Below are 27,497 nucleotides of genomic sequence, written 5' to 3' on the forward strand. Positions count from 1 at the left end.
CCAACTTTATAGACTAATTAATACGTAATAAAAATAATCTCTATTATTAAATATCAATGGGGAAAATTCCCACGTCACAATATATATATATATATATATATATATATATATATATATATATATATATATATATACAGGGTGATTCAGAATGACCTTCACAGCGGAAAACTGTAGATAGAGGCGACGATTCTAAGAATAAAGTTCCTGAGTCATTTTTCGATATTCTCAATAGTTTTTGAGTTATTCAAAATGTAAATTTCTTCATCAATGACTCTGCTCTTTTCTGCGTTCCCTATGGACCAGCTTTCCATACCTCTGAAGTGGATTCGTGGCTTGATGTCATAATTCTCGATAGTGAAGAAAAACTCGTAAACTATTCAAGGTCACAGTCACCTTTCATAGGCGGTCATGATTATTTGTTATGAGGAGCTCAAGCAGTTGTTGATTCCACAAATGCCCCCTCAAGATGGGTTGGTACTATTTCAGGTGTTCCATAGGGATCAGTATTGGGTCCAATTATATTTCTAATAGTTGTAAACAGTGTGGTCAAAGAGCTAAAATATTGCAATCATGGCTTATTTGCAGATGATAAATGGGCTTACTTGCATTTCGAGTTATATAATCTGTATGAAGCAGCTTCAAATTTGACTGCTGATGCACAAGCAGTGGCAGATTGGGCTCGTGAAAATGACCTTGAAATGGATTGTAAGAAGACTAAAGTCATGATTTTCGGAAGTAAACATAAATTGAGACTGCTTGAGGGCTTTGAGCTACCTGAGATCATTATGGATGGCAATGTAATACCATATACAAATTCAACTAAACATCTAGGAGTCCATCTCTCAAATAATTTTTCTTGGGATACGCATATCTCGCAGGTATCACGCAAAGTTTATGGTTCACTGAATAGTTTAAAACGTAGGAAGAACTTTCTGTCTACACAGACTCGCAAGTTATTAGTTTCTGCTACTATCCTTCCTATTATCGACTATTGCTCAATAGTATTTCTCAACTTATCGAATGAACTTGATTGCAAATTGCAGCGACTTGTTAACAATGCTATTCGATTCATTTTTTAATTTGAGGCGTGATGAGCACATCACACCATATCGGCGGTCATTTAATTGGTTAACTGTAAAGTCACGAGGGCTATACATTCTAGCCTGCGTGTTCTTCAAATTGTTATCAACAGGCGAACCAAAATTTCTACGTGAAATTTATTGAAGAAGACCCTGTCATCAGCCGATCACAAAGAATAGCCAGCAGAAATAATAATGTCACTTTTAAAGTGCCCAACTTTGTTACCACAATCTACGAGCATTCGTTTGTTATATCAGCTATACGGCTCTGGCAAGATCTACCTCCTGAAATTATAAATTCTCTTGGCCTGGAATCCTTCAAAACAAAAGTATTTGATTTTCTTATAAATCTCGAATAATAACATAGTAGTGAGCTGGTTAATATGATTAAAAACATTGTGTCTGCTTGAACATCATACAAATTCTATACTTTAAATTATCATGCAAATTTCATATTTCCCTTATGTATATATTAGCTGTGCTCATGTGAATTATAATTTTATGTATATCATTTTTGCCATCCGGCTTTGTGCTTTGGCATTTAAATCTAATAAAGAAATAAATAAATAAATTGACCAATCATAGACAAGCTTTAGGAATTAAAAAAAATAAAAAAGAATAATAAATAAGTTTAACAACACTGCCGACTTCAAGTTAAACGATATTTATTTAATTTGAAAAGTTCGATTTCTCACAGAAAAGAAATAAAACACGCAATTACAACCTAGAACGTATTTGTATATTTTTTTTTTATCTTTTCCTTTTCACAGAAAATATTATCGATTCAAGATGATGCAATTATTAAAAATATAACTTTCGGAGAATTGACAAAATAAATTACGTATTTTTAAATATATAAACTTCAACTAAGATTAAAAAAAAATTTTTAAACTAATAAAATTGTCTTACTTAAATAAAAGCAATTTCAAACAGACAAACATATAGATATAGACAATACATAGAATAATTATTGAAAAATCTCAGATTTTGCTGGCTCGGTGTTACGTTCCCAAATTTTGGGTGTAATTATTTTTTAAATTTAAATAATTTATTTAAATGTCCAGATTTTGACCTCGTTAGGAAGTCGATAGACTCCTGGTGGGTCATGTCACTGATTTATCCGCGAAGTACTTTTTATACATAATTTAATGATTCTATTTTTATTTATAAAATATATATTTTAATATTTTACTTTTATTTTACCTGCCTACAGGTAGGTAATGGGTAGAGTGCCTGAACGCTGGCTAGCGCTCTGGGCGATTTCACCAGGGTGAGATCAGCTAATAAGCGCTCTCACCCTGGGGGTAATAGTTAGGATATTTTTTGGATAAAATACCCGAACGCTGGCTAGCGCTCTAGGTAAAGGAACCAGGGTGGAACATCACAGGGTGTGAAGGTTTTAATAAGTATCCATTTTAATTGATTAACAATTAAATAGGTTTATTAAAAAGGAATTGGCAGGTTCAGCCTCGGACCAGCAGAGATTGCTCCTCTGCTAAGTCCTCGGACTGACTGCTCCAGATGAAATCTGAAGACAGAATGTAAGTGTTATAATAATTACAATAAGTTTTTATAATGATTTTTTAGCGACGTCTCGCGGGACGTCTCGCTGGACGTCTCGCCGGACATCTCGCTGGCCGTCTCGCCGGACATCTCGCTGAACGTCTCGCCAGCTATCTCGCTAAGTGTTTCACTGAACATTTCGGCGGAAATCTTGCTGAGTAGATCACATGAAAATTTCTGTTTCTGTACAGCCCATTGTTCAATATACCTACGCAAGACTAGAAAAAATAACCAACACGTTCTGCACACTTTTACGACATCGCGTTTTGATTTTGGCCAAAAATATAATGTTTTTACGATATTTCAGGATTTTTAAATGTTTTTCGGCCTAGAACTCTACTGTTTTTTTTGTCTTTAGTGCGGATGCAAAGGGTAGGTTTTCTTTAAATCAATTATTACTGTGATAATAACAGAGCAGCAGAACTTGTTGTTTTTTTTTTTTTTGTTTAATTCTTTCTGTCAGTAGATGTATTCAGATGAGTTTAATATATTATTACTATCCTGTCATTTCCCATAAACATTATTTTTGTCGAAATTTAATGCTGTTTACATCGTTTAATTTAAATCGTTTCGTCGTTTCTGTCCCATTGTTGTCATTTAGTAAGTCGTACACCTGTACTGTGGTCCTGTTTTTTTTTATCTGTAAAAAAATCATGGCAGATTACACGCCGCAAGAATACGCCAATATGATTTTATTTTACGGCCGGGCTAATTGTAACGCTAATGAAGCTGTCCGTCAATACTGTGCGCGATATCCGAATGCTCGTCGTCCGAGTGCTCATGTTATACTTGGAGCTTTTGCGCGCCTCTGCGAAACAGGCAGCGCTTTACCAAACCACCGACTAAATGGAGCGGCAAGGCGAGTTCGAAATCCTCGAAATGAGGATCGAATCATCGATCTCGTCAAAGCGAATTCTGAGATTGGTATTCGAGGTGTAGTGGCACGCAGTGGCTTATCGGTCAGTACAGTTCAGCGTACGTTAAAAACTGAAAAACTTCAGCAAGACGGCGCACCTGCCCATACATCTGGAGCAGCGCAAGCCTGGCTTTGGGCCCATTTCCCTAATCGATACATTGGTCGAAGAGGAATTCTCAACTGGCTACCACGATCCCCTGATTTAAATCCACTGGACTTTTTTCTATGGGGGTACTTCAAGTCCAAGATCTATCGCCATGCTATTGCTAGTGAGATGGAACTCCAACAACGGTTTCAAGATGCTTTGCTCACAGTTACGCTAGAGATGATCACTAATTGTCATCGAAGCCTTTTACGACGTCGTCAAACTTACGTCGACCAAAATGGTGGCTACATCGAGATTTTAATTCATTAATTGTGAATTTCTCAGAAGTGAACATCTCACTAGGTGTCTTGCCAGACGTCTCACTGGCTGTCTCGACATTCGCTGGCTGTTTCGCCGGACATCTCGCTGGCCGTCTCGCTGGGTGTCTCACCGAACGTCCAAATTAACATCTCGCTGAGTGTCTCGCTAAATATATCCCTGGAAGTCTCGGTGAACATCTTACTGGGAGTTTTTTAAATTATACAATTATTAATTAATAATTATTGTGTTTGCGCTGAGAGCGAAAGATTTCAACGCCAAAGGCATTGGTTACATAAACGTGCCGCATAGCGGAGTCCGTAATTTTCATTATTTGTGTTTTTATAATAAATTCTCTCGAAAATTTATAAACTTTCACTTCATTTCGTATCATTTAGGTAAACTAGATCTTAAATCGATCTTTCGGGAGGTCTCGCTGGTGATTACGCTGACTTTCTGGAGGTCTCGCTGGCCATCACGCTGACGATCTTTCTTGAGGTCTCGCTGGAGGTCACGCTAGAAATCTTGCTGACGGTCTCGCTGGAGATCACGCTGATAGTTTTTCTAGAGGTCTCGCTGTCGGTATCACTGGAGGACATTTTGCTGGGAGTGATGCTAATAGTATGGCTGCCGGTCTCGCTGGTAATTTTGCTAGCGATCACAGGGACGGTTTCGCTCGAGATAACGCTGACGGTCTTTCTGGAGGTCTCGCTGGAGATCACGCTGATAGTCTCGCTGATGGTTTCGCTGGAGGTCATTTCGCTAGAAGTTGTGCTAATCGTATTGCTGCCAGTCTCGCCGGTAATTTTGGTAGCGATCACGGTGATGGTATCGCTGGAGATTACGCTGACAGTCGTTCTGAGAGTCCTGCTGGAGATCACGTTAACGATCTTTCTGGTGATCGCGCTGACTGTAATTCTGAAGGTCTCACTGGAGCTCACGCTGACGGTCTCACTGAAGATCACGCTGACGATCTTTCTGGAGGTCTCGCTGGTAATTACGCTGACTTTCTGAAGGTCTCGCTGGAGATCACGCTGACGGTCTTTCTGGTGATCATGCTGACTGTCTTTCAGAAGGTTTCGCTGGAGATCACGCTGACGGTCTTTCTAGAGGTTTCACAGGAGATCACGCTGACGATCTCGCTGGAGATCACGCTGACGATCTTTCTTGAGGTCTCTCTGGAGATCACGCTGATGATCTGTTTCGAGGTTTCGCTGGTGATTACGCTAACGGTTTTTCTGGGAGTCTCGCTGGAGATCAAACTGATGATCTTGTAACAGTTTTACCTGCTCAGGTTCGCCCCTAATCAATTTTATAAATAAACTAACAACAATATAATTATCAGGGCGCCACCAGGATTTTTAATCACGGTTCCTGGTACCGGTCCAAAAATCTTATTCTTAGGGTAGAGAGAGTGGAGGAAGGAGCTGCTAAATAATAAATAATTAATTAACAAGATTGGCCAATATTTATTAACAATAAAAAAGGAAAACTTAACAGTATCTTGACTTAGAACAAGTTAACAAAATTCAATCACTCACACACTAACCACACTTAGCAATATTCTTATTCTGGACGAGCCCCTTTCGGCATCTACCCGTCGATTTCTAACACGTGCCCCTTTCGGCGTCTACACGTGACGTGCCCCTTTCGGGGTCTACACGTGACGGGCCCCTTTCGGCGTCTACCCGTTTAATATTAGTTACTAACTACCCTTATCATCACCCGCACAGAGACGAATCGTATGCAGGGGTCGTTGACTCGGCTCACAGGAGTAACTGCCCAGTGACCAAACGTAGACCTAGATACTCCTGCAGCTTATTCACACTTTACTACAGAACAACAGCCCAGTGACCAAACGTAGACCTAGATGTTCTGCAGCACACTCTCATAACCCGCTCCAGCTACAGCAGTAACAGCCCAGTGACCAAACGTAGACCTAGATACTCTGCAACTCACACAACCCACACTCGTCTCACACTAACACTAATGAATTGACTTTATTTATAATGTAATAATTAAAAATAATTTAATTTTGTTTATTACTTAAAAATTGAGCCATTAAAACATTCAATCATTACAATTTAATAACACGATAACTTTCAATTAAGATCCTATTTCCAAAATAGCCTTAACTAACTATTACAATTTTTAAATTCCGATTGTTAATTTTCTTTAAATTAAAGTATTATTTGGATTAAAATTCATAAGTAACTTATAGTCATGGTCTTAATAATGCAACAATAATTATTTAGAACAAAATGTCTTAATACCTTGAATAAACTTTTGATAATTAAATTAATCACAATGTAACTTTTACAATCAAGTTCCAAATTATTAACACAAGTTTAATTAATTAATTCTGACTAAATTTTCCTGTGACCTTTTTGACTCAAAATAACTAATTTCTTGGACTTAATGTCCACGCCGATAATTATCAATTTGGAATAAAAATTTAATTCAACTAATTCACGGTGTTAATCCCAAAATCAATTAATTTCCACGTGATAAAATAATTTTACAATATAAAATATTCTCAGTAAATAATTCCTAATAAAATATTATCAACAATTTTCTAATAGTTTTATAAATTATAAATAATCGACACAAGTCGAAATATTCAATTTTATTTGCTAGAACATTCGCTAGCTTATTTGTATTTGACCTTGGGTGTTGGAATTTACTGCGTCACAAAATGTACTGACGCTCGACCAAAATTCCACGAATAAAAGTTTGTCGATTATTTTCCAAGTGACAAAATTACTCAATTATTCTTAAGTTAATTATTATAAAAATTATAACAATAAATTTAATGAATTTTTCGGATGTTAATTAATTCATTGATAAATTTTTAGTTGTTAAATTTTTCCCGCAAGGTCGATTGAGTGATTCTCGGGTATGAGCCCCCAAGAAAATCCTCGATCCAAACTAGCAAATGTTCAACTATTATTTATTGAAATAATCGTCGATTAAACGATCCAATTGATAATTCAATAGAAGAAGTAACTGGGTATTGGGTAAACCGCGGTCCACTTCTTTCCCACAGAGTAATAATTGATACCTTGACGAATAAAGTGATGATCTAACTCTCTTATTAATGATGAAGTCCTAGTTGTAGTTGGCTTCCTTCGTCTCGTCACTACTCCGGGGATCGGTCCCTCTCGATTTCCGTGGCACTATCTCTGGCGGTCACACTACTTCTCCCTTTTCCACTGCACGGCTCACCTATTTTAACCCAAAACTACCCCCTCCTATTCTCCCTTTAGGCCCGAAGATCGAGACGCGCCAGTGCTATGTCGAATAATTATCGATATCCGGTGGCTTATCGATTTAGGGTAATTTTACCCTGTTACAATCTCGCTGGAGGTCTCGCTGGTGATCACGCTGACTGTATTTCTGAAGGTCTCACTGGAGATCACGCTGACGGTCTCTCTAGAGGTTTCACAGGAGATCACGCTGACGATCTCGCTGGAGATCACGCTGACGGTCTTTCTGGTGATCATGCTGACTGTATTTCTGAAGGTCTCGCTGGAGGTCACGCTGACGGTCTCTCTCGTCGCTGACGGTCACCTACTTCGTCCCGAACTTGTTGCAATTTTTTTTCATGCACTAAGTCAGTGTAAGTGTTTCGCAATGTCGATTTGTCGGGCATTTTTCTCTTCATGTGAGTTTCCAGAAAGTTCACAAATCTGATACAGTTTAACTTATCAAAAGGAATATCAGCAGCTATTAATGATCGCATAGAAAATCAATGAAGGGGTTTGAAAACTCCACGATAGTACCTCTAAGATATCGTGGATGGCTTTTGTCAAAAAAATGTATTTGAGTTGAAAACTTTAACTGAAAAAAAGAAAAATATTCGCATAATTGAGGATATTTGGATAAGTTGGTATAACTTTGGGTAAATGGATGAACGGAGGATATCGTCAGTAATTTTCCAACCTTAGTGTCCCCAAAGATCTCTGAAAAATTCAAAGTGCTGTGATTTTTGTTTTCATAGTGTCCCTAAGCTTTAAATTCTTTGTTTTCGCAAAAATCACCATTATGAGAAATTTTTTGATCCTTGTTCATTTTTTCAATGAAAAAAATTTTTTTTTTTCAAAAAAATTTTTATTTTTCAAATCAGAAAGATTGATTTTTTTAAGAAATTCAAATAAGAAAAATAACTTTTTTTTTTTGAAAATTTTTTGTTTCTAAAATTATTTTTTTGAACTTTTTTCTTCAAATTCCGTAAAAAATCAATCTCTATTTAAAAAAAGATTTTTGAGAAAAAAAAATTTTTTTTATAATAATTTATCAACGGCAAAGTTCGTGTTATTTAGCAGTCTGTCACGAGTTATTGTCTTTTGTTTCTTCAAGTAAATACGTTAGTAATTGCTCTGAGTATTTGAAATATATTAAATAGTTCTCGTAATTTTCCAATTTCTCACAATGTATGCCTTAATTTTCTGGCCAAAGGAAAATGCAACAAGTGTTATTCAAACGACTTTGATTAATAAGCGTTTCGAATTTAATCGAGTGATGGTTAGATGAGGCCGACAAAACGTGATAGCTTTTCTAATTGCAGAAAGCGATAAGTTTTAAACGATAATTGTCATCATTTGATAATCATAGATTATTCATATGAATTTCGTTTTGTTGATTTACAGAAGATATTATTTGGCTGCAACGTCTTATAGTAAATATGTGTGGAGTCATTACGGGTTACGTAAATGATCGTTTGATGACTGATGCCTGCATTCAATGCTCTACTAGTTCTCAAGATGGAAATGGTGCTGTGGACAATTCTTTAGGTCACAGTTCGAATCATTTTCAATTTGATTCCGTCGCTACGGCTGAAATTGTTGAGCGAACAGCTATTGCAGTTGCTTCTACTACTCCGGATATGGTAGTTATTCCTACCATGGATCCAATAACGACTCCAAATGCGCCAACTACTCTGGATTCTGCTTCGGATGCTGCTGTCAACCTACCAGCTGCTCCAACTTCTTTTACTGCTCTGGATGTTGTAGGTGTTTTTTCTATGGATCCAACAACTACTTTAAGCGCGGTTACCGCTCTGGATGTTGATGCAGATGCTGCTGAAAATCTAACAGTTACTCCATCTTCCTTTACTACTGAGGTTGCCGCAGTGATTCCTTCCATGGATCCAACAACTCCTCCAAGCGCGTTTATCACTCCGGATACTACAGCAGTTTTTGCTCTGGATCTGTCAACTACTCCAAGCGCGTCTACCACTCCGCACATTCCTGTGGCTGCTACTGTTGACCTCACAGCTACCCTAACTCCTTTACCTATTCTGGATATTGCAACAGTATCTGCTCTTGACCTGACAACTACTCGAAGCACGTCTACAACTCCGGATATTGGTGTGGTTTGTGCTATGGACCTGACAATGAAGTCAAGCACATTGACAACTTTGAGTGTTGGTGCAGCTGCTCCTGTTAATGGTGATTTTGCTGTTCCTTCAACTTCAACATCTACTGGAAACCGAGCCATGGTTGCATTGATGGAAGGGAGTAACGTCCTTATTGAGTATCACAAAAAGAAAGATGTCTTACGGTTCATAAATAAACCAAAAGAGATGACTCGACGGCTGTTACTCAGTATTATCGGTAGAGAACAACTGAAACGTCTGACACTCACAGAGATTAAATTAAATCCGCTGTTATTTGGAATACTTAGGGCTGTGGAAAGTAAATTTTGATTTTTTTCAGAAAACTATTGATTTAGTGTTAATATAGGTATGCAAAAAATAATTAAATAATCAAATTCCCCATTTTGTTTCAGAATTTACCTTGCATAACTCAGATACAGAACATCAATTAACGACGGATCAATTTAATAAATGTGTGACCTCATTTTTATATAATTTGAAGCATTCTAAAAATCCTAAATTAATGTAACATTTGTAAATAAATTTGAGATTTTGTAAAAGTTAATGAATCTGAATCTATTATTATTATAAATAATAATTATTATTAGTATTTTTGTATACTAACTGAACTATTAACTTAAATACTTATTTAATTACTAACTTGAATACTTATTTAACTACTAACCTAAATACTTATTTAACTACTAACTGCGAATGGTTATTTACTGACACTTTTGATGTTCATCTCGCTAAACGTTATGTGGGTTAGTTTGCTTACCATATTACAGTAATCATAAGAATCACCAGCAATACCGCCAGCGTGATCACCAGCGTGACCTCTAGAAAAATCGTCAGCCTGATCTTCAGCGAGACTCCCAGAAAAACCGTCAGCGTAATCACCAGCGAGATCGTCAGCGTGATCTCATGTGAAACCTCTAGAGAGACAGTCAGCGTGATCTCCAGCAAGATCGTCAGCGTGATCACCAGAACGATCGTCAGCGTGATCTCCTGTGAAACCTCTAGAGAGACCGTCAGCGTGATCTCCAGTGAGACCTTCAGAAAGACAGTCAGCATGATCACCAGAAAGACCGTCAGCATGATCTCCAGCGAGATCGTCAGCGTGATGTCCAGCGAGACCTTCAGAAAGTCAGCGTAATCACCAGCGAGACCGTCAGCGTGAGCTCCAGTGAGACCTTCAGAAAGACCGTCAGCGTTATCTCGAGCGAAACCGTCACTGTGATCGCTAGCAAAATGACCAGCGAGACCGGCAGTCATACCATTAGCACAACTCCCAACAAAACGACCTCCAGTGATACCGACAGCGAGACCTCTAGAAAAACTTTCAGCGTGAACTCCAGCGAGACCGTCAGCAAGATTTCTAGCGTGACTTCCAGCGAGACCTTTAAAAAGACCGTCAGTGCGATCTCCAGCAAAATTCCAGCGAGACCTTTAAAAAGACCGTCAGTGCGATCTCCAGCAAAATTACTAGTGAGACCGGGAGCAATTCCTTTACGCGATCTCCAGCGAAATCACCAGCTTATCACTGTTCACTTTTAATTCATTTCATTAAACATTTTAGTTACAACACTGTGTTTCAAATTCTCTTCTTTATTTATCTGAGCAGCACAGACTTGTATTTGTCTACAAGCACATTCACATCTGCAAACGAACCTGTTTTTTTTTTTGACATATTTTTTATATTTTCATGTTGGATTAGCAATCTAAATTTTATTTTTTATCCAAGCTGCTGTATCCACTCAATAGCGATAAACAAAAAAAAATTTATTTATTACGACCAATCAGAACGCTTGTTTCCGCCTATCTTCTGTCTCTCTCTTTTAAAAAAACTAAATTATCGGCCCTACTCATGACATTTTATCCTAAATTTACCCTGAAAAAAGTTACAAGCACCTCTCGGTGCAAAGCTACAAGTTTCCTCTAAAATGGAGTTACAAATTACAACATTTTTAAATTGACAATTAAATAACTAATTAATGACTAGTTAATATACAAATACGCTCTAGGTTGTAATTGCGTGTTTTGTTTCTTTTCTGTGAGAAATCGAACTTTTCAAATTAAATAAATATCGTTTAACTTGAAGTCGGCAGTGTTGCTAAACTCATTTATTATTCTTTCTATTTTTTTTAATTCCTAAAGCTTGTCTGTGATTCGTCAATTTACATTTTGAATAACTCAAAAACTATTGCGAATATCGAAAAGTGACTCAGGAACTTTATTCTTAGAATCGTCTCGTCTATCTTCAGTTTACCGCTGTGAAGGTCATTCTGAATCACCCTGTATATATATATATATATATATATATATATATATATATATATATATATATATATATATATATATATATATATATATATATATATATATATATATATATATATTAGGTGATTCAAAAAAAAAAAAAATATTTTTTTTTTTTTTTGTTCTCTGAAAAATAGGTTCTTAGACACCTCTAAGAAAGCCTCTTCAAGCATGAGTTCTTAATTGTAACGGGAAGGTCCTCCTTCTTACAGTTTTCTATTTTTTCTTATTATCAGATAGAAAAATTTATATCTCGCATCCAACTACTTGAAAAAATATCTTGTTCCTTAGATTTTGTAGGAAATTGAATGCTCTACAAAAAGGTCTCTTACGATTTTTTCGTAAACCCAACCGTTTAAAAGATATTAACGGTTAAAGTTTGATTATTTTTGGGAAAATTTTTTATTTCTTATGAATTTTATAACTCAATGAAAAAAATCATTATGAATGATGAAACTCATAGTTTTGTAGGAAATTTACTGCTCTATAAAAATGGTCTCTTATGATTTTTCGATCAAGTTGAGCGTTTACGAGATATTCATCGTCAAACATCAATGCATATCAATTTTTCTAGTTTTTGATCAATAATTCGAAAAATTTCAATTTATTCTGTGAGTTTCAAGGAAATTTAGACAAATTTGAGTTTCTATGAATAGAAATATGTTATGAACTATTTTTTTAATTAGTTTTTTTAGTCTTGGACATGTTTGATTACATTAAAACAAAAAATTAGTGCATTTTTTTAAATATATAATTCAATTTAGTGTGTTTCACATGTGTTTCACTTTTTTATCGAAGAATTTATTTATTTAATTATCAACTGCCATATAATTTTCAATATTTTCAACATAACGGTACACTTTTACTGTAAATAATTTCCTCTATTGCAGTTTGGGTAGTTTTTTCGATGTTCTTTGATAATTTGCAATAAGTATTGGAATTGCTCTTCATTTTTTGTCAAGCATTAATTATACTCACTAACCAATGCAACAGCTCGTTCTGCTGCATCATTAACAACTTTCAATTGGTTAAAGTATTCTTTATTTTCAATGTAACTGTCATTAGTAGGCCACGATTCAATATCTTTATCAAGGAAGTCATATGGTAAATCAAAGATTTTAAAGAGATTTAAAGACTTTTTAGAAACAAAGTCACTCAGACTTTTTTGCGTTAATGAATTCAAATCGTTTTTATCAATTATAAATTTTTTAGCTTTAGAATCTGTACCGTTACGAGTATTAACAGCTCCAACAATATTTTTTTACTTCCAATGAAACGGTATCGTCAAATAATGATAAAATGGCAAGTTCATCACTTAAATACCATAAATGCAAAATCATTTTTTCACAAGTTGCTGAAGAAATCAATGAATTGATATTTTTGTACTCGAATAAATTTTTCAAAAACTGCAAGTCATGATTAGCAGCAGTTGTTGCAGAAGTTGATGAAAACCAAGCTTTTAAATACAGTGTAACTATAAATATACAAATTTGCCGAAGACCGTCCAATTCTTTATTAGAAAGTTTAAATTCATTTCTGAATAGAAACATTTTTAAACTGTAAATTGCCTTCGCCATCCACCTAGCATGATGAATTGCACCAGGACGTTTGAAAAAATTTCTTCTTGAGGCATTTCTCCAAGGAAAATCAACGACAATTCCAACAATTTTTATAGTCATCTCGGGGTTGTAGTAACTATCAAAAACAATTAAAAATTTGTCAGAAACAAGAAAATTTTTTTCTTAAAATCGCAGTTAAATCATACCTGTAAGGATTGTGCAATTAAACTAGATATTTCATTTTTTTATCCAAAATGATATCAGCAACAACAGTATCTTCAATTCCAGATTTATAATTAGTTTTATTTATTTCATCCCATGATTTTTTAAATCTTCCGAACATTGGTACGTTTGGCCCAGATGACACAGGCCAATATACTTCAAATGCACTTCTCAATATGATCTCAAAAATGTGGTGACGACATGGTAACCACATTAACTCTCTTCCCAAAGTCTTTTCAATTGCCTTACATGTACCGTTATGAATTCCTGTATAAAGAAAATAGATAACTATCGTTAAATTTAATATTTTCAACAAATTGTAGATTATATTTAAAATCCAAATGAGTAAATAATTCTCAATAATTTCAAAAGTGAAATTCAGTAAGCAATAAAAATTAAACTAGAACGTTAATAATTAAATATTTTTAGATTAAATTATCATTGATAAGTTACCTGTATTAACTGCCGTCGTGTCAAAACACATCGCCTTAACATAATTAGTAATACCCCATTCACTCAATGTCGATAAAATGGCTGATGTTTGATTGTCTGCCGTCCCAGAATTCATTTTTGGAACCCCAAGTAATTGTTCGGTACCAAATGCAGTTAAAATAACTGGTAACTTATCAATGATAAAATATTTAAAAGAAAATTTTATTTTCATCGTTCTAGTTGAATTGTTTTCATACATTAATTAAATTTTCGACACGTGCCCATTAGTTATAATTCTTTATTTATTTATAGATTTTAAATATGCGTTACAATTTTTATTAAATACAGAACTTAAAGTGTAATTATCTATTTTTACTATACAGGAATCCATCATGGTACATGTAAAGAAATTGAAAAGGCCTTAGGAAAAGATTTAATTTGGTTACCATGTCGCCATCATATTTATGAGATCATTTTAAGGAGTGCGTTCGAAGTCTATTGGCCAGTATCATCCGGACCAAATGTTCCAATATTTGGCAGATTCAAAAAATTTTGGGACACATTCGATAAAACGAAGTATAAATCCGGTGTTGAAGATAGTATTGTTGATAATATTATTACGAATGAAAAAATAATCTATCTTCATTTATTAAGCGATACTTACAGGTATTATTTAAATACAATTTTAAGTGTAGAGGATAATTTTTGATTTTTACGAATAATTGATTACTTTCGGTAGTTATCGCAACCCCGAGATGACTATAAAGAAATATTGGAATTGTCATTAATTTTTCTGGGAGAAATGCCACGAGAGCAAGTTTTCTTCAAGCGTCCTGGTGCAGTTCATCATGCAAGATGGATGGCAAAGGCAATTTATTGCCTAAAAATGTTTATTTTTAGAGATGAATTTGACCTTTCTAAGAAAGAATTGGATGGTCTTCGACAATTTTGTATTTTCATAGTTATGGTGTATGTAAAAGCTTGGTTTTCATCAACTTCTGCGACTTCTGCTGCTAATCACGACTTAGAGTTTATGAAAAATTTAATTGAGTACAGTAAAATTAATTCTTTAATTTCCTTGGCTACATGTGAAAAAATGACTTCACATTTATGGTACTTAAGTGATGAACTTGCTATTTTATCACTTTTTGATGATACCGTTCCATTAAACATAAAGAAGAATATTGTCGAAGCTGTTAAGACTCGCGAAGGTACAGATTCTAAAGCAAGAAGATTTATTATTGATAGAAAAAATTTACATTTAATTCTGCAAAAAAATATAAGTGACTTTGTTTCTAAGAAGTCATTAAAACTTTTTGAGATCTTTGATCTGCCGTATGATTTTCTTGACAAAAATGTTGATTTATGGTCTACTGATGAGAGTTATAATGAAAATAAAAAATTTTTCGCACAATTGAAAGTTGTTAATGATGTGGCAGAGCGAGGTGTCGCATTAGTAAGTGAATATAACCAATGCTTAACGAAAGACGAAGAGAATTTCAATTTTTATTGCAAGTTGTGAAAGAGCATCGAAAAAACTACCCTACTTGCAACAAAAAATTGTTTGAAAATAAATAGCTCAGTTGAAAATTGAAATAAAAAACTTTCTTATAACTAATTGGACATTTTTTCTCTAAAACTGAAATCATAATATATTTATAATGAAATCTATGGTTTTTTTATTGATAAATGATTCACTAAGCGATAAATAATGTACAATTTATTTTTTTAAATGTAGATAAAAATACTTACACATGAAAAAAAGCTTGAAAAACATTTTGAAGTTTCTCAATTGATGAAAAAAAATTTTTTTCGTGTAAATTTTCTCAAAACTGATAGATTAATTTGAAATTTTTCGATTATTTAATCAAAAATTCTTAAAATCGATATACATGAAAGTTTGATGATGAATATCTTTTGAACGATTAATTTAATCGCCAAAACATAAGGTACCATTTTTATAGAGCAGTTAATTTGCTACAAAAATTTCTATTGCCCATTCAATAATAGCCATTTCTTGTCGAGTTATAAAATTCATAAACAAAAGTGACATTTGACTTAAAATAATCAATCTTAAATCTTCAATATTAGTGAAATGGTGAGGTTTACGGAAAAAACATAAGATACCTTTTTTGTAGAACATTAAATTTCCTACAAAATTCTTTAAAAAATAAATTTTTTCTGTACGACCAATTAATGATGAGGAATGAATTTTTTTCTATTGGACTGAGAAAAAAATGAAAAACTGCGACGCGGAGGATCTTCCTATTAAAATTACGAGTTCATATTTGGTGAGAATTTTTTTAAGGTGCCTAGTAACCCATTTTTCCGTATTAATTGTAAAAAAAAAATAGTTGATTTTTTTGACCCACCCTAATATATATATATATGATTTTTCTATTACTAAACAATACCAAAATATTACCGTTCAAATGCGTTCAACATTTAGAAAACATATGTAAGGGTTTACTTCAACAAAACCTATTAGCATCCTTTACAAAGTAGCTCTATTTACATAAAATGATTTGCAGGATCTGTGAAAACAGATGCACTGAGGATGACTCTCGCATGTATTATGATTATCAATTTCTGGGGGGTAATTACTGAAAATTTTTCATTAAAAACTAGCTTTATTTTTCATAACATATTCTCAGGATCTGAAAAAGATGTAGGGGGTAGTATAAATAAACCTACGATGCGGAGGTCTCATATTTCTCATTGGCAATCCTGTTAACATGTTTAAAAATAGCTCAGTGGTAAATTTTCATTGGCTGCTTCTGTACCCGTTAAACTATATAAGAATTAGTCAAAACCAATTCTAACTCAGTCCATTGTAAAAATCACAGTGATATGCATACCATAGTGTTAAAATAAAAAAAATGTCGATCACTGAGTTCTCTCAACCATTTCTGAAGCATATAATTTATTATCTAAGCTTAATAATGTTAGTGATGCAACTTGCACAAGATGGATTCAAGTTTGTGATTATACTCGTAATCAATTCAACACTATATTAACCAGTGCAGACACTAGCGTTCATGAGCGTAAAAATCTACAAGCAAATATTTCACAGTTATGTTGGTAAGGAAAGGGTAAGGAAAGGGTAAGGATAAATTTTCACAACTAAGCGGGCGAGTGACTGGTACAGCATTAAGCAATAATAATTTAATCCAATGGCTTGATCAAGAGAACGCATTTGAAAATCGTGTACAAACTGGTTGTATTGTAAATCGTGGACATATAGATGTATGAGAATTTTTGAATGATGCTAAGCGTGTTTTAATTATGAAAATAACAGATAATTTACAACGCATTGGGAATCTTAAAGTCAGCACGACATCATTATGTAAATTTGAAAACTCTAAAAATGATCAAACTTTTGAAGATAATAAATCGTTCAAAAGTGCAACTGCTGAAGTTTTTCCGGAAACTAATTTGGATCAGTGGTTTGATGAAAGCGTGGATTATCTCTACAAGGTGGATTATCAACGTTCGCTGTATTACCCAAAGACATACAAAACAGGAAAGCTGTTCTCAGCATCCAGAATCAAGACAAATATTGCTTTTTATGGTGTATAAGAGCAGCATTATATCTTGCAAAGAAGAATACAAACCCATTGAGAGTTACATCTTATAAGCATTTGGACTCGACATTTACCATTGACGGTATACGGTTTCTAATGGCGTTAAAAGATGTGCATAAATTTGAAAAATTAAATGATTTAACAATAAATGTTTATGGAATAGACTATGAAAATACTAAAGTTGATGGGAAAAATATATCGCAAAGTATTATAGTACCATTATACTTGAGTAAATATTGATGTAATAAAGAAACTATACATTTATTAATGCTGGAATCAGGTTTATCATTACATGATGATCAAAATCCCGAAAATTATCAACCAATTTTCCATTACACTCTGATTAAAAATCTTTCCAGATTAGTTTGATCGCAAATTACAAAATCTCACTCCAAGTTGTGGTTATGTGATCGTTGTCTATGTCACTTTAAGTTTCAAAAGTCTTTTAACAAACATAAATTGGACTGCTTAATGTGTAATAATGTTAGAATGAAGTCAACAAATGGTGAAAAAGAAGATGATAATATCTTAAGTTTTAGCGATTTTAAACATAAAGACAAGGTGCCTTTCATCATTTATGCAGATCTCGAGTGCGTGTTAGTTCATGAAAATGATTGTGGAAGTGGAGAGACAAATAAACCAACATCTAAACATATAAATAAACATATCCCTTACAGTGCGGCTTATTATCTTCACTGTGATTATGATAACTCTTTGAGCAAATTCGAGATAAATCGAGCACCTGACTGTATTACTTGGTTAGTAAAACAGTTTGAGTGTATCAGAAAAGTTGATAGACTTCTAAAGAATGTTGTGAAGATGACACCGTTTAGTGTTCAAGAGGAAAATTATTTCAATAATGCAGAGAATTGTCATATTTGTGGGGGATTGTTCAAGTCACCAGATGAAATAAGGTGTAGGGATCATTGCCATTTAACAGGTGCCTTTAGAGGTCTGAGTTATCAAGCATGCGATTTAAATTATAAACAGTCTCACAGCTAAACAATAAACCTATAAAGTTCCAGACGCCCCAGTGGAGAAAGATAGATTGACAAAAAAGGCAAAAGGTGTTAAAAATTCAGCATTAAATAAAATTACTTTTGAAAATTATAAAAAATGTCTTATGGAGCGTGATACTTTACAGTGTTATCAACATATTTTTCAAAGTACAAATCATGTAGTTAGAACAGTTAAAAGATCTATAAAAGCGCTAAATTGGGCTAATAATAAAAGAAAACTCATAGAGGATTCAACTGATACACTACATTGGGGGTATAAAGAGTCTAATAAAAGACCACGATATGAATAAGAACTTTATATATTGCTTGTCTTAATTCTATTTTATAGGTGTTTTCAAATGTAATAAGGTTAGGAGTTATTTTATAGAAATAAAAAAAATCATATAAATAATTCTCATGATTATTTATTTATTTACATATCATTTTACATCATTAGTTTATATATCAGATGCATCAATCCAGCTGTTATGAGAATTGTCAAAACCCATCCACTTAACATAAACCTTATTTTCACGTTTCTTCAAGACTTTCTCTATCAAGTACACATCTGGATATTTTACTTTACTAAGTTCTTCAGCATAAAAGCCTCCCTCAATCGGTTGGTCACGGTAGTCAATCAATTTGTATGTTATTGGGTTTGTATTTCGCACTGTCTTGATTGTAAAAATTTCTGTTGTCCAGCTGTGGGTATACCCATTTTCGAATACATGTTTAATAAACATATTTTATATTATACAACGAATTCTAAAACTATTCGTCAACAATATTAATCTTTTTGTGCAATAGAGTATACAATATTTTTTGTCATTCCATTTTTAGCTCACAAAAACAAACTGGATGGTTTGCCCATTCCAGAGCATGCCACGTATAATTGTCCTCGTGAAAAACATAACGTGCTCAAATCTAAGCTACAAACAGACAATGTTTGACCTTGAGACTTGTCAATGGTGCTTGCAAATGCCAATCTAATGGGGAACTAAATGCGTTTCAATTGAATTGACACATCTGTGAGTATAATAGGGATTTATCGAAGTAATATACCTTCACTCCGGCATTTGCGATTTACAATAATGGTTTCGATGACGTTCACTAATTTGTTAACGGCTAGTCGCGTGCCATTGCACAGCCAAGCTATCCAAATTTTTTATCGCATATTCTATAGGCTCTTATTCATCAGAAAGTCCTTTCCAATTTCTTTCACAATCCCTTCCTCCCAATTATCCTATGACGTAAATGTTGGAACGCATCACGTAATAATCACCGTAACTCCTGTCCTTTCCTGCTTCACGGAATGATTTAATTTTAATTTTAAAAATGTGGATTATAAATGTATTAAATATTGTAAATGTTGGATCATACCAAAGGTACAGTATTACTGTATTATTAATGTTGGATCATAACAAAGACACAGTAATACTGTACCTTCAATATTTATGAAAAGTTTGATTGAATTAATTATATTTTTGAAATTTTTATTTTTTTTCCTAAATAACTTTTAAACAAATTTATAATTTTGTTTTAATGTTTACTTTTAAAATGTATTTGAAAAATTGCACTCGACGAAACTTGCTATAATGCTGATCCCAAGCGGAGTTGGCAAAATGAAACCCTATTGATCAACAGGAGATTTAGTTGGGCACTTCCGGCCAAAATTTGAAATTTCAACGGAAATACCCAAACTAAACTCCTGTTAAAAAATTCTATGAAAATCAAATAAATCGTCTCTCCCCAAAATATCTTAGGAAATGCCCAAACACAGCTCCTGCCAAAAATGGAACTTAAAATTCTAATTTTAAAAGGTTCTTCATCAAAATTGAATTTTGGAACACCCTAATTATTTATAATACGTTGGATTAATGTTTCAGTATGAATAATTAATAACGAATTAAATATTATTTCTATCAATCTACAATCGGATTTCCTAATAAAATTATAAATCAGTTTAATTACTTACATGTCTAAAAGAAAAATCATTATCATTCAATTACATTATTTTCATGGATTCTTATTCATTATATTATAACTAATTATCAGTTAATTATAAATTAAATACAGAAAAATAATTAATAATTACTTTAACTTCATTTTGTTTAACTGCAATATTATATAAAATCACACTTAATAATAAATGTTATTTAACAATCTTATTTTTGTTTAGTTATATATGACTTATACTATTCTTTGCCACTTTAGAACAAGGGTCTATTGAATTTCACACGTGTCTTTTACGACTTTTCCTGATAGAGTTTTAAGTTTCATGTGGCAAGGAATAGTCCTAGAATTACTCAAGTTCTTTTTATAGGTTCAGAGAATTCGGTTATAATGTCCTTTTGTATCGAAATATAAATCTTTATTTTATATCCTTTTATAAATAAAACAGAGTTACCTAAAAGATGTTTATAAGAGTAAAAGCATTAAATAATTGATTTGAATATTTACTTCGAATATAAAATTTTATTAATTTTAATCATATAATATTTCTCTCCACAAAGCAGCACACTGACTAACCCCGAGGTATCCCTTTCTCTTTCCGGTCTTTGGTTATTTGGTCTATGATTTGTTAAGTTTTTTGTTTCGATTAAGTTTACGTTTATTGGCTAGTTTTGATAATTTCTAGCGAACAAAAATTATCTCATTTCGTTTAAGTTCAGGTTATGGTTACGTTCTCGTTTAAGTTTTGGTTTGAGTTTGGCTAGTTTGACAATTCCTAGCGAATCAAAATCATCTGATTACGTTTCCACTGGTTTGGTAATTCCATTGAATAAAAATTACCTGACGCCCTAGTTTTATTGAGATCAGAGACTGAAAATCGGAAAGATACTGAAGTAGAATTCAGAATTTTATTTTAGAATTAAGTTCCCGTATACCTCCCGTGCAAATTTCGATTATAAATCGGCGTCTAACGTGACGGTCTGAAAGCGCGGAAAACTGTTACGATCAAATACCTGTATCGACGAGAAAATTTTGATTGTAGTACATAACGGAAATTCAGAATTAAAATTATGTACATAATGGTAATGTTCAAATGAAAATTATGTTCAAAATGTAAATGTTTGAATTAACATTATGTATTGAGATAATATCAATTGCTTAATTTCATGACGTTACAAGATCATGTTTATTCAGCATTATCATTTCATTTACTTTTAGGATAAATAATTCAGATCAAATTTATCTTACTAGATAATTAAAATTAGTTATCGGTATAAATAGCGGCAGAATGGCCGAGCGGGCTAAGTTAATATATCTTTAGTTCGTTCGTACATGATGCCGTGAGGCGAGGGTTCGAGCCCCGATGGTTATTAGAATAGTTCCAAACCAACCGTCGGGGGTCGCTCCGGTAGCCGACTTGTACTGGCATGGGTTTTCTCTGTGGTTTCCCCATCGCCACTATTTCAACAAGCCATTCGAAAGAGGTTAGGAATAGGGTGAATACAGTACAGAAAGCACAAGTCGGACCACAGCCGCAAAAGATAACGCAGTAATTAAAACAATTTGAAAAGAGCAGGTTGTGATATCTATGTGCAAAATTGAAAAAGGCAGAAAACTTGAACGCAGTGAAAATTTGAAAGAAATTTGAATGCAGTAAAATAGAGAGAGGCAGTACAATTGTGACGAAAAAATTGTAAAAGGCAGTTCTTACTGCTGTACAATGTAACAAATCTATCTATCTAGTTATTGGTATAATTAATTATGGTGGGACATAATAAAAATTGCCCGAATTCGAGCTATGTTGTGTCATAAATTATTTTGAAGTATTCATTATAATTTAACTTTTTATTAAATTCTGTGAATTTTTGTTATGATCAACCATAATAAATATTTTACAGATATTATTAAACTGTTTCTTAATGTGTTAATATTTTTTATCATGTTATTCCTAATGAAAAAAATTTATTTTATTTTCAATCATAATTGAATTGTATTTTTTATAATTATATCTTAAGATGATATTTTTATGAAAATGTTTTGATTTTTGTAAAAGAATAATTCCTAATTACTATAATTATGCCGTAACATAATTATAATTCGTGTATTTATATATCTCTCTCTATGCAGAAGCATTCAATTTTATGTCGGTACATGAAATAATTATATTTTCATTAGGTCAGTATATGAAAAAAATTCACTCAAGAAATTCTTTTTCAAATTAGAAAAAAATTTCTTTTTTCTATGTTTTCGAAAAATATTACCTGAGTTAATAATAGAAAATAGTGTGCCATAGAAAGTAGTGATGGATGATGGAAAAAAGATATCGCTTATAAATTGACGCAATTTTCAATAAGATTTGAAATTACAAAAACTGTCAAAAAATATCTCCGCAATTATTGATTTCAGCGACTTAATGCTGAAGACCTTTTTCATAGAAAATTAAATTTGATACATGTTTAATTCGTATATTTTTTTACAGCTCTTGTCATTTACAAGATGAATCCAAAAAAATTCGAATTTCATAGAAAAATTAAGTTTAGAGGCCTTGTACTACCTCGTCCGTTCGAGTTACGGCTTAGCCGCGATAAACACTTTTGTGGAGCATCAAATTCTAAAAAAAAAATCTGTTTATGGTTGAAACGATGCTATGAAGTGCTACTGAGATACAGAAATTTAAAGATAAAAGAATCAGAGTTTCTGTGTTTTTTTAATAGGACAAAATTTCACGATGAGACCGAAAAAAAAATAATTTAAAAAAAAAAGCGCCCTAGTCTCGATACAAAAAAGTTTTTAACGATTTCAATTTTCTATGCTGATCAGATTTCTAATCTCAGAAAATTCTTACTTTAGCAAGCACGCCCATTGATGGCTATGATCATTAATTTATCTAAGGGTTCATAGTGCCGCTCGCGAATTCCATTTTGAACATTTAAGAACACTCACTAAAATATTAGACAGTTCAATTTCGCTACTTCTACACAGCAACTTTAGTACAGAGTAGACCACGTCAAATCTGAAATTGCTTACGTGCTAAAGTGATCTGAGTGGGTCATTCCACGTCAAATCGACCAATAGTTGGAATCCGATTTGGACGAATTTTGGTCAGAAGTTTTCTCTCATCATATTATGAAGTTCTGCCAAGGGAAAAAAAATAAAAAAATTTTTTTCAAAAGTTATGCAATTTTGAAAATTTCACTAATTTTCCTGTTTCTTAAACTTATTCTTCGAAGATCTCGAAAACTATTACAATTACTCTAATGATCTGAGCTAGGTTTTAAAGAAGATACTTGAAGGTACCAAAAAAAAATTTTTTTGAAAAAATTTTTCAAAAATTCACTTTTTGGGAAAATTTGGAAATTTCCAAAATTGCAAAAGTCGATGACCGCCATCAAATTTTTCGCTTAAATTTTTTGCTAGAGTACCTCTAATTGATTTCGAAAGATCCTGAAATTTTTGAGTAGGGGTTTTTTTTTGTTCAAAAGATATAAATTTTTGAACTTCATTTGAACTTCTCTCAGAACTTCATTTGAAGTAGGGACTGCGGCATGGCATCCACGTATTCCCTTAACTGGTAAAGCGTTTTTGAACCTGTTACTCAGTTTTTTTTCTGTTCTACGAATTTGCTAATTTGAGACATAAGAACTATTCATTCCTTAAATATTATCCTTTGTCCATTCATATAATTGCTCAGGTGTCTCGATTTGTTTATCAGGAGGATGTTGAAGATTAGCTCGGCTAATTAATCGTTTGATTAACCCACCCAAACCGTTACTTGGGCCTTTCCCATGGGAAGTGGCGAAATAGTGCCATTCGGCTTTTATTTGGAAGTCTTCTTCATGATACACCAAATTGACTAAATTATAACGATTCTTGTATTGAGATACAGCACCATCAGAGAAATAAATTATTTTACAAATATCGGGAATTTTATTTTTGAGAAACGATATCAGTACTTCATGGAAAGTGTAAACTGCAGTTGTATTGTGAGTTAAGTTATCAGAAATTATTACTAAATTGAGAGGTACAATTTCACTTTTATTCTCTTCAGTCGTTCTATAATAACACGCAAAAGGATGGATTGTTGCCTGCTCATTATTCCAATATACTCCTTGAACACTATTTTGAAGCAAAAATGAATAATTTTCAGAAAAATCAGCAACAACAAATACTTGCCCGATTTCAAGGTTTCCTTTTATAGTTTGAAAATACTCAGCCTGTTTTTTAGCTACCAAGTCATGATAAAGTAGTTTCGGAATATATTCTACAAAAATATCAACAAAATCGTCAGCTGGTTTGATAATTGTTTCTAAAGAACATCGATCCACTTGATTCTGTTATGTCCACCCCAAAATTTTTCTTTTAAATTTAAATCACCCGCGCAGATGGAAGACTTCTCCATGCGCGAAAGCCAAAATAAAATATAAGCTACGCGACTGCTGGTTGACTAGCGGGGACTTCTGCAATCTCAGCACCGCGAGGATTTAAAAAGGCGATCAACAGCCAACGCCTCGTCTTTGTTAATTAAATCGACTTCCGCGTTGAGTTGACGGGCCCGTGCCTTGTAGAAGTCCCTTATCTTAATTTGCGCTGCACATAAGACGAGTTCAGACTCGGGTCGACCGGCAGGCCACGTATTAGTTACTAAATACAACCATAGAGAACCGGAATCTCAAAGTTCTAATTTGCTCTGCACTTAGGCGAGAAACCGGCCAATAAGGTTAATTAAAATATCTCTAAAAAGCTAAATTTGCGCACTTTACCCTACGGGGGACTGGAGGACGTTAGCTCAATCAAATCATTAAAATTCATTAAATTAAATTACGTAAAAATCAAAGGCCCTAGGGGTATAAGCATGGTGAATTTGCCCCCGAAAGGTATCGGCTTGATACTGCGGGGATTTTTAGGTACTAATAAGATATTAAGATCCTGAGAGTTTCAGCTTTTGAAACCAATCGGTCTTCGAGAAAAAGCCAAATATGTAAAAATCAGATAAAATGAATATTCTCAGAGACTATTTTATCGATTGACTTAAACTTGGGATATGTTTTGGGGGTCGATAGTAGCTCTTTAGAAAAAAATTGGGAGCTTGATCAGTCGACAACAACCTCGAAAAAAATGACTTTTTAGTTTTAATTTCGACTTTTCACGATGTTACGGTTCTGGTACAATTATGAAATAATTTTTTTTGGATTCCTCATGCAATTTCCTATGGACTTAAGTGCTTTTAAAATTTTTAAAAAAGGTACGCCATATAGAAAAATAATAAAAACCACTTTTTAAGCAAATATTTACTTTATTTACATGTTTAAAGTGTGAATCATTATTTTTCTAGTTTTTATATGTTCTTGAATGTTATTTGCAACAATAATCTCTGCATCAGCAGTTAAATTTTGTCATATCATATAATATCAACTAAAATATTATAAACATTATACACATATAAAACAAGAAATAGATTTTAGTTTGTAAATTATAAATACATAACAACAAATGAAAGATATACTTGAGGAAACAAATGTATAATCATATTTTATCAGTCTTCATCACTATCCTCTTCAATCACAGGTGAAATACTGTCTCTATCAAATAATTTGCTAGGTATTTCAGCAGGCCTTAAAATCTTCGTTAAATATCTCCCGTGTGATAAATAGTAAACAACAGCAGCAACATGAGAGCGACATCCAATTGTTCTCAGACCATTTGCACACTCACAACTATGCCTCAATATGCTTTTTGGACCAATAGCATTTTTTTTATACTCAATAAAACATCTATAAACCTTTCTATTAATGTGTCTGGATTGAACTTCAATTTTAAGTATATTTGACTGTTCTTTCACATATTGAATAGTGAGATTACCTGTTTCATCAAGCATTCCTGCTAAATAGGAAACAGCCTGTTTCAATTGATAGGAACCAGTGAAAAAAATACGCAGATCATTTTCTGTCATTTCCGGAAAGTCTTCAAGAGTTTCAGATGAAATTGTTTGAAACGGCAATTTTTTTCGCTGCCAGCAATTTTTTTGAACGTCTTCAGCTAACGTATTTACTACATTATTTTGCGATTTCATTGTTTCGATGACTTCATCCAAAAACTCTGAGTCGGAAGTAAGACGCTTACTATACATATTATGCAAAAATGAAGCAATCTTAAAAAAACTTCCAACCCTAGGAAGCATTTTGTTGTCAATTCTTTGATCGAGTAAATGATATTTTTGTTTTAACATCCCATGAACTGCTTCTACAGCCCAACGAATTTTTGTTACATTTCTTGAAGCGTTAGACTCAGCTGTTGTTAACTGATTTTGTTTTCCTTTGAGTGCAGGCATTAATACTTTATAATTTTTTTCTTCCAAGTATCCTTTCACATCACGGAATCCTCGATCTACCACAAATGCATCGCCAGGTTCTAATAAATGACATATACTATCAGGATTATCTATGATATCCCGCATTATAGTAGCATCATTTTGGTTAGCATAATACGGTCCCAACATATCAAATATGTATCCATCAGTTGTGCAAATCGTGAATGGCTTACATAGTGGTACTTTTTTTTGACCAGAATATGACTTTCTTTGGTACTCATTATTAGAACTTTTCTCATGACGAGCATAAGTCCCATCACAAATTAAAATGAGTTTATCATTCAAATCATTGTGAAGTTTCTTAGCAACTAAAGATGTATGAGTCTCAATAAGATCAGCCCTAAATACTGCATTTAAACCAAAACGCGAAGGTAAAATGTCTTTTTCGAAAGATTGGATGACTTGCTCACAATACTTTGACACTAACTGCTCTTCGTTAATATCCAAGATTGTAGATATTAACTTATTTGAATTACCTGTGCGAAGCTTAACTAAAAACACTATTATTGCTTGAGTTACACTTCGACCATCAGTATTTCTTATTGAAACTAACCAATTCCGCAACTCAATCCCATTTTCCCATTTTAAACCAGTCAAAACACGAAGCTTCTCATCTAATAAACGATAATCCTCCATTTTATTCAGTAATGTTGAATCGCATTCAACAGCAAAATTTTCCATCATATTACTTAATTCTACAGATGAAATTAAAGTCCAGTTAGAAT

General features: G+C 33.3%; 2 protein-coding genes across 3 annotated transcripts in view; both read right to left on the minus strand.

Moving 5' to 3' along the window:
- LOC141533472 (uncharacterized) overlaps positions 1-27,497 on the minus strand; it is a 110,814-nt gene that overhangs the window by 71,144 nt on the left and 12,173 nt on the right. The window lies entirely within an intron of this gene.
- Positions 13,440-14,034, minus strand: LOC141533447 (uncharacterized). The gene is made up of 2 exons (XM_074252338.1): positions 13,892-14,034; positions 13,440-13,705 (listed from the first exon to the last, which is right to left on the minus strand). Exons 1-2 carry the CDS (start codon positions 14,004-14,006, stop codon positions 13,440-13,442), a joined length of 381 nt encoding a protein of 126 aa, XP_074108439.1. The 5' UTR covers positions 14,007-14,034.

Source organism: Cotesia typhae, unplaced genomic scaffold (genome assembly GCF_013202065.1).
Source record: "Cotesia typhae breed Kobodo isofemale line unplaced genomic scaffold, CoteBio_Ctyphae contig_9, whole genome shotgun sequence".
Taxonomy (NCBI): domain Eukaryota; kingdom Metazoa; phylum Arthropoda; class Insecta; order Hymenoptera; family Braconidae; genus Cotesia; species Cotesia typhae.

Excerpts from the sequence above, each read along its gene's own strand:
- LOC141533447 (XM_074252338.1), bottom strand. The coding sequence starts at position 14,006 with ATGAATTCTGGGACGGCAGACAATCAAACATCAGCCATTTTATCGACA. Across the intron at positions 13,706-13,891 it reads CACGACGGCAGTTAATACAG|GAATTCATAACGGTACATGT; the intron begins GTAACTTATCAA and ends TTCTTTATACAG.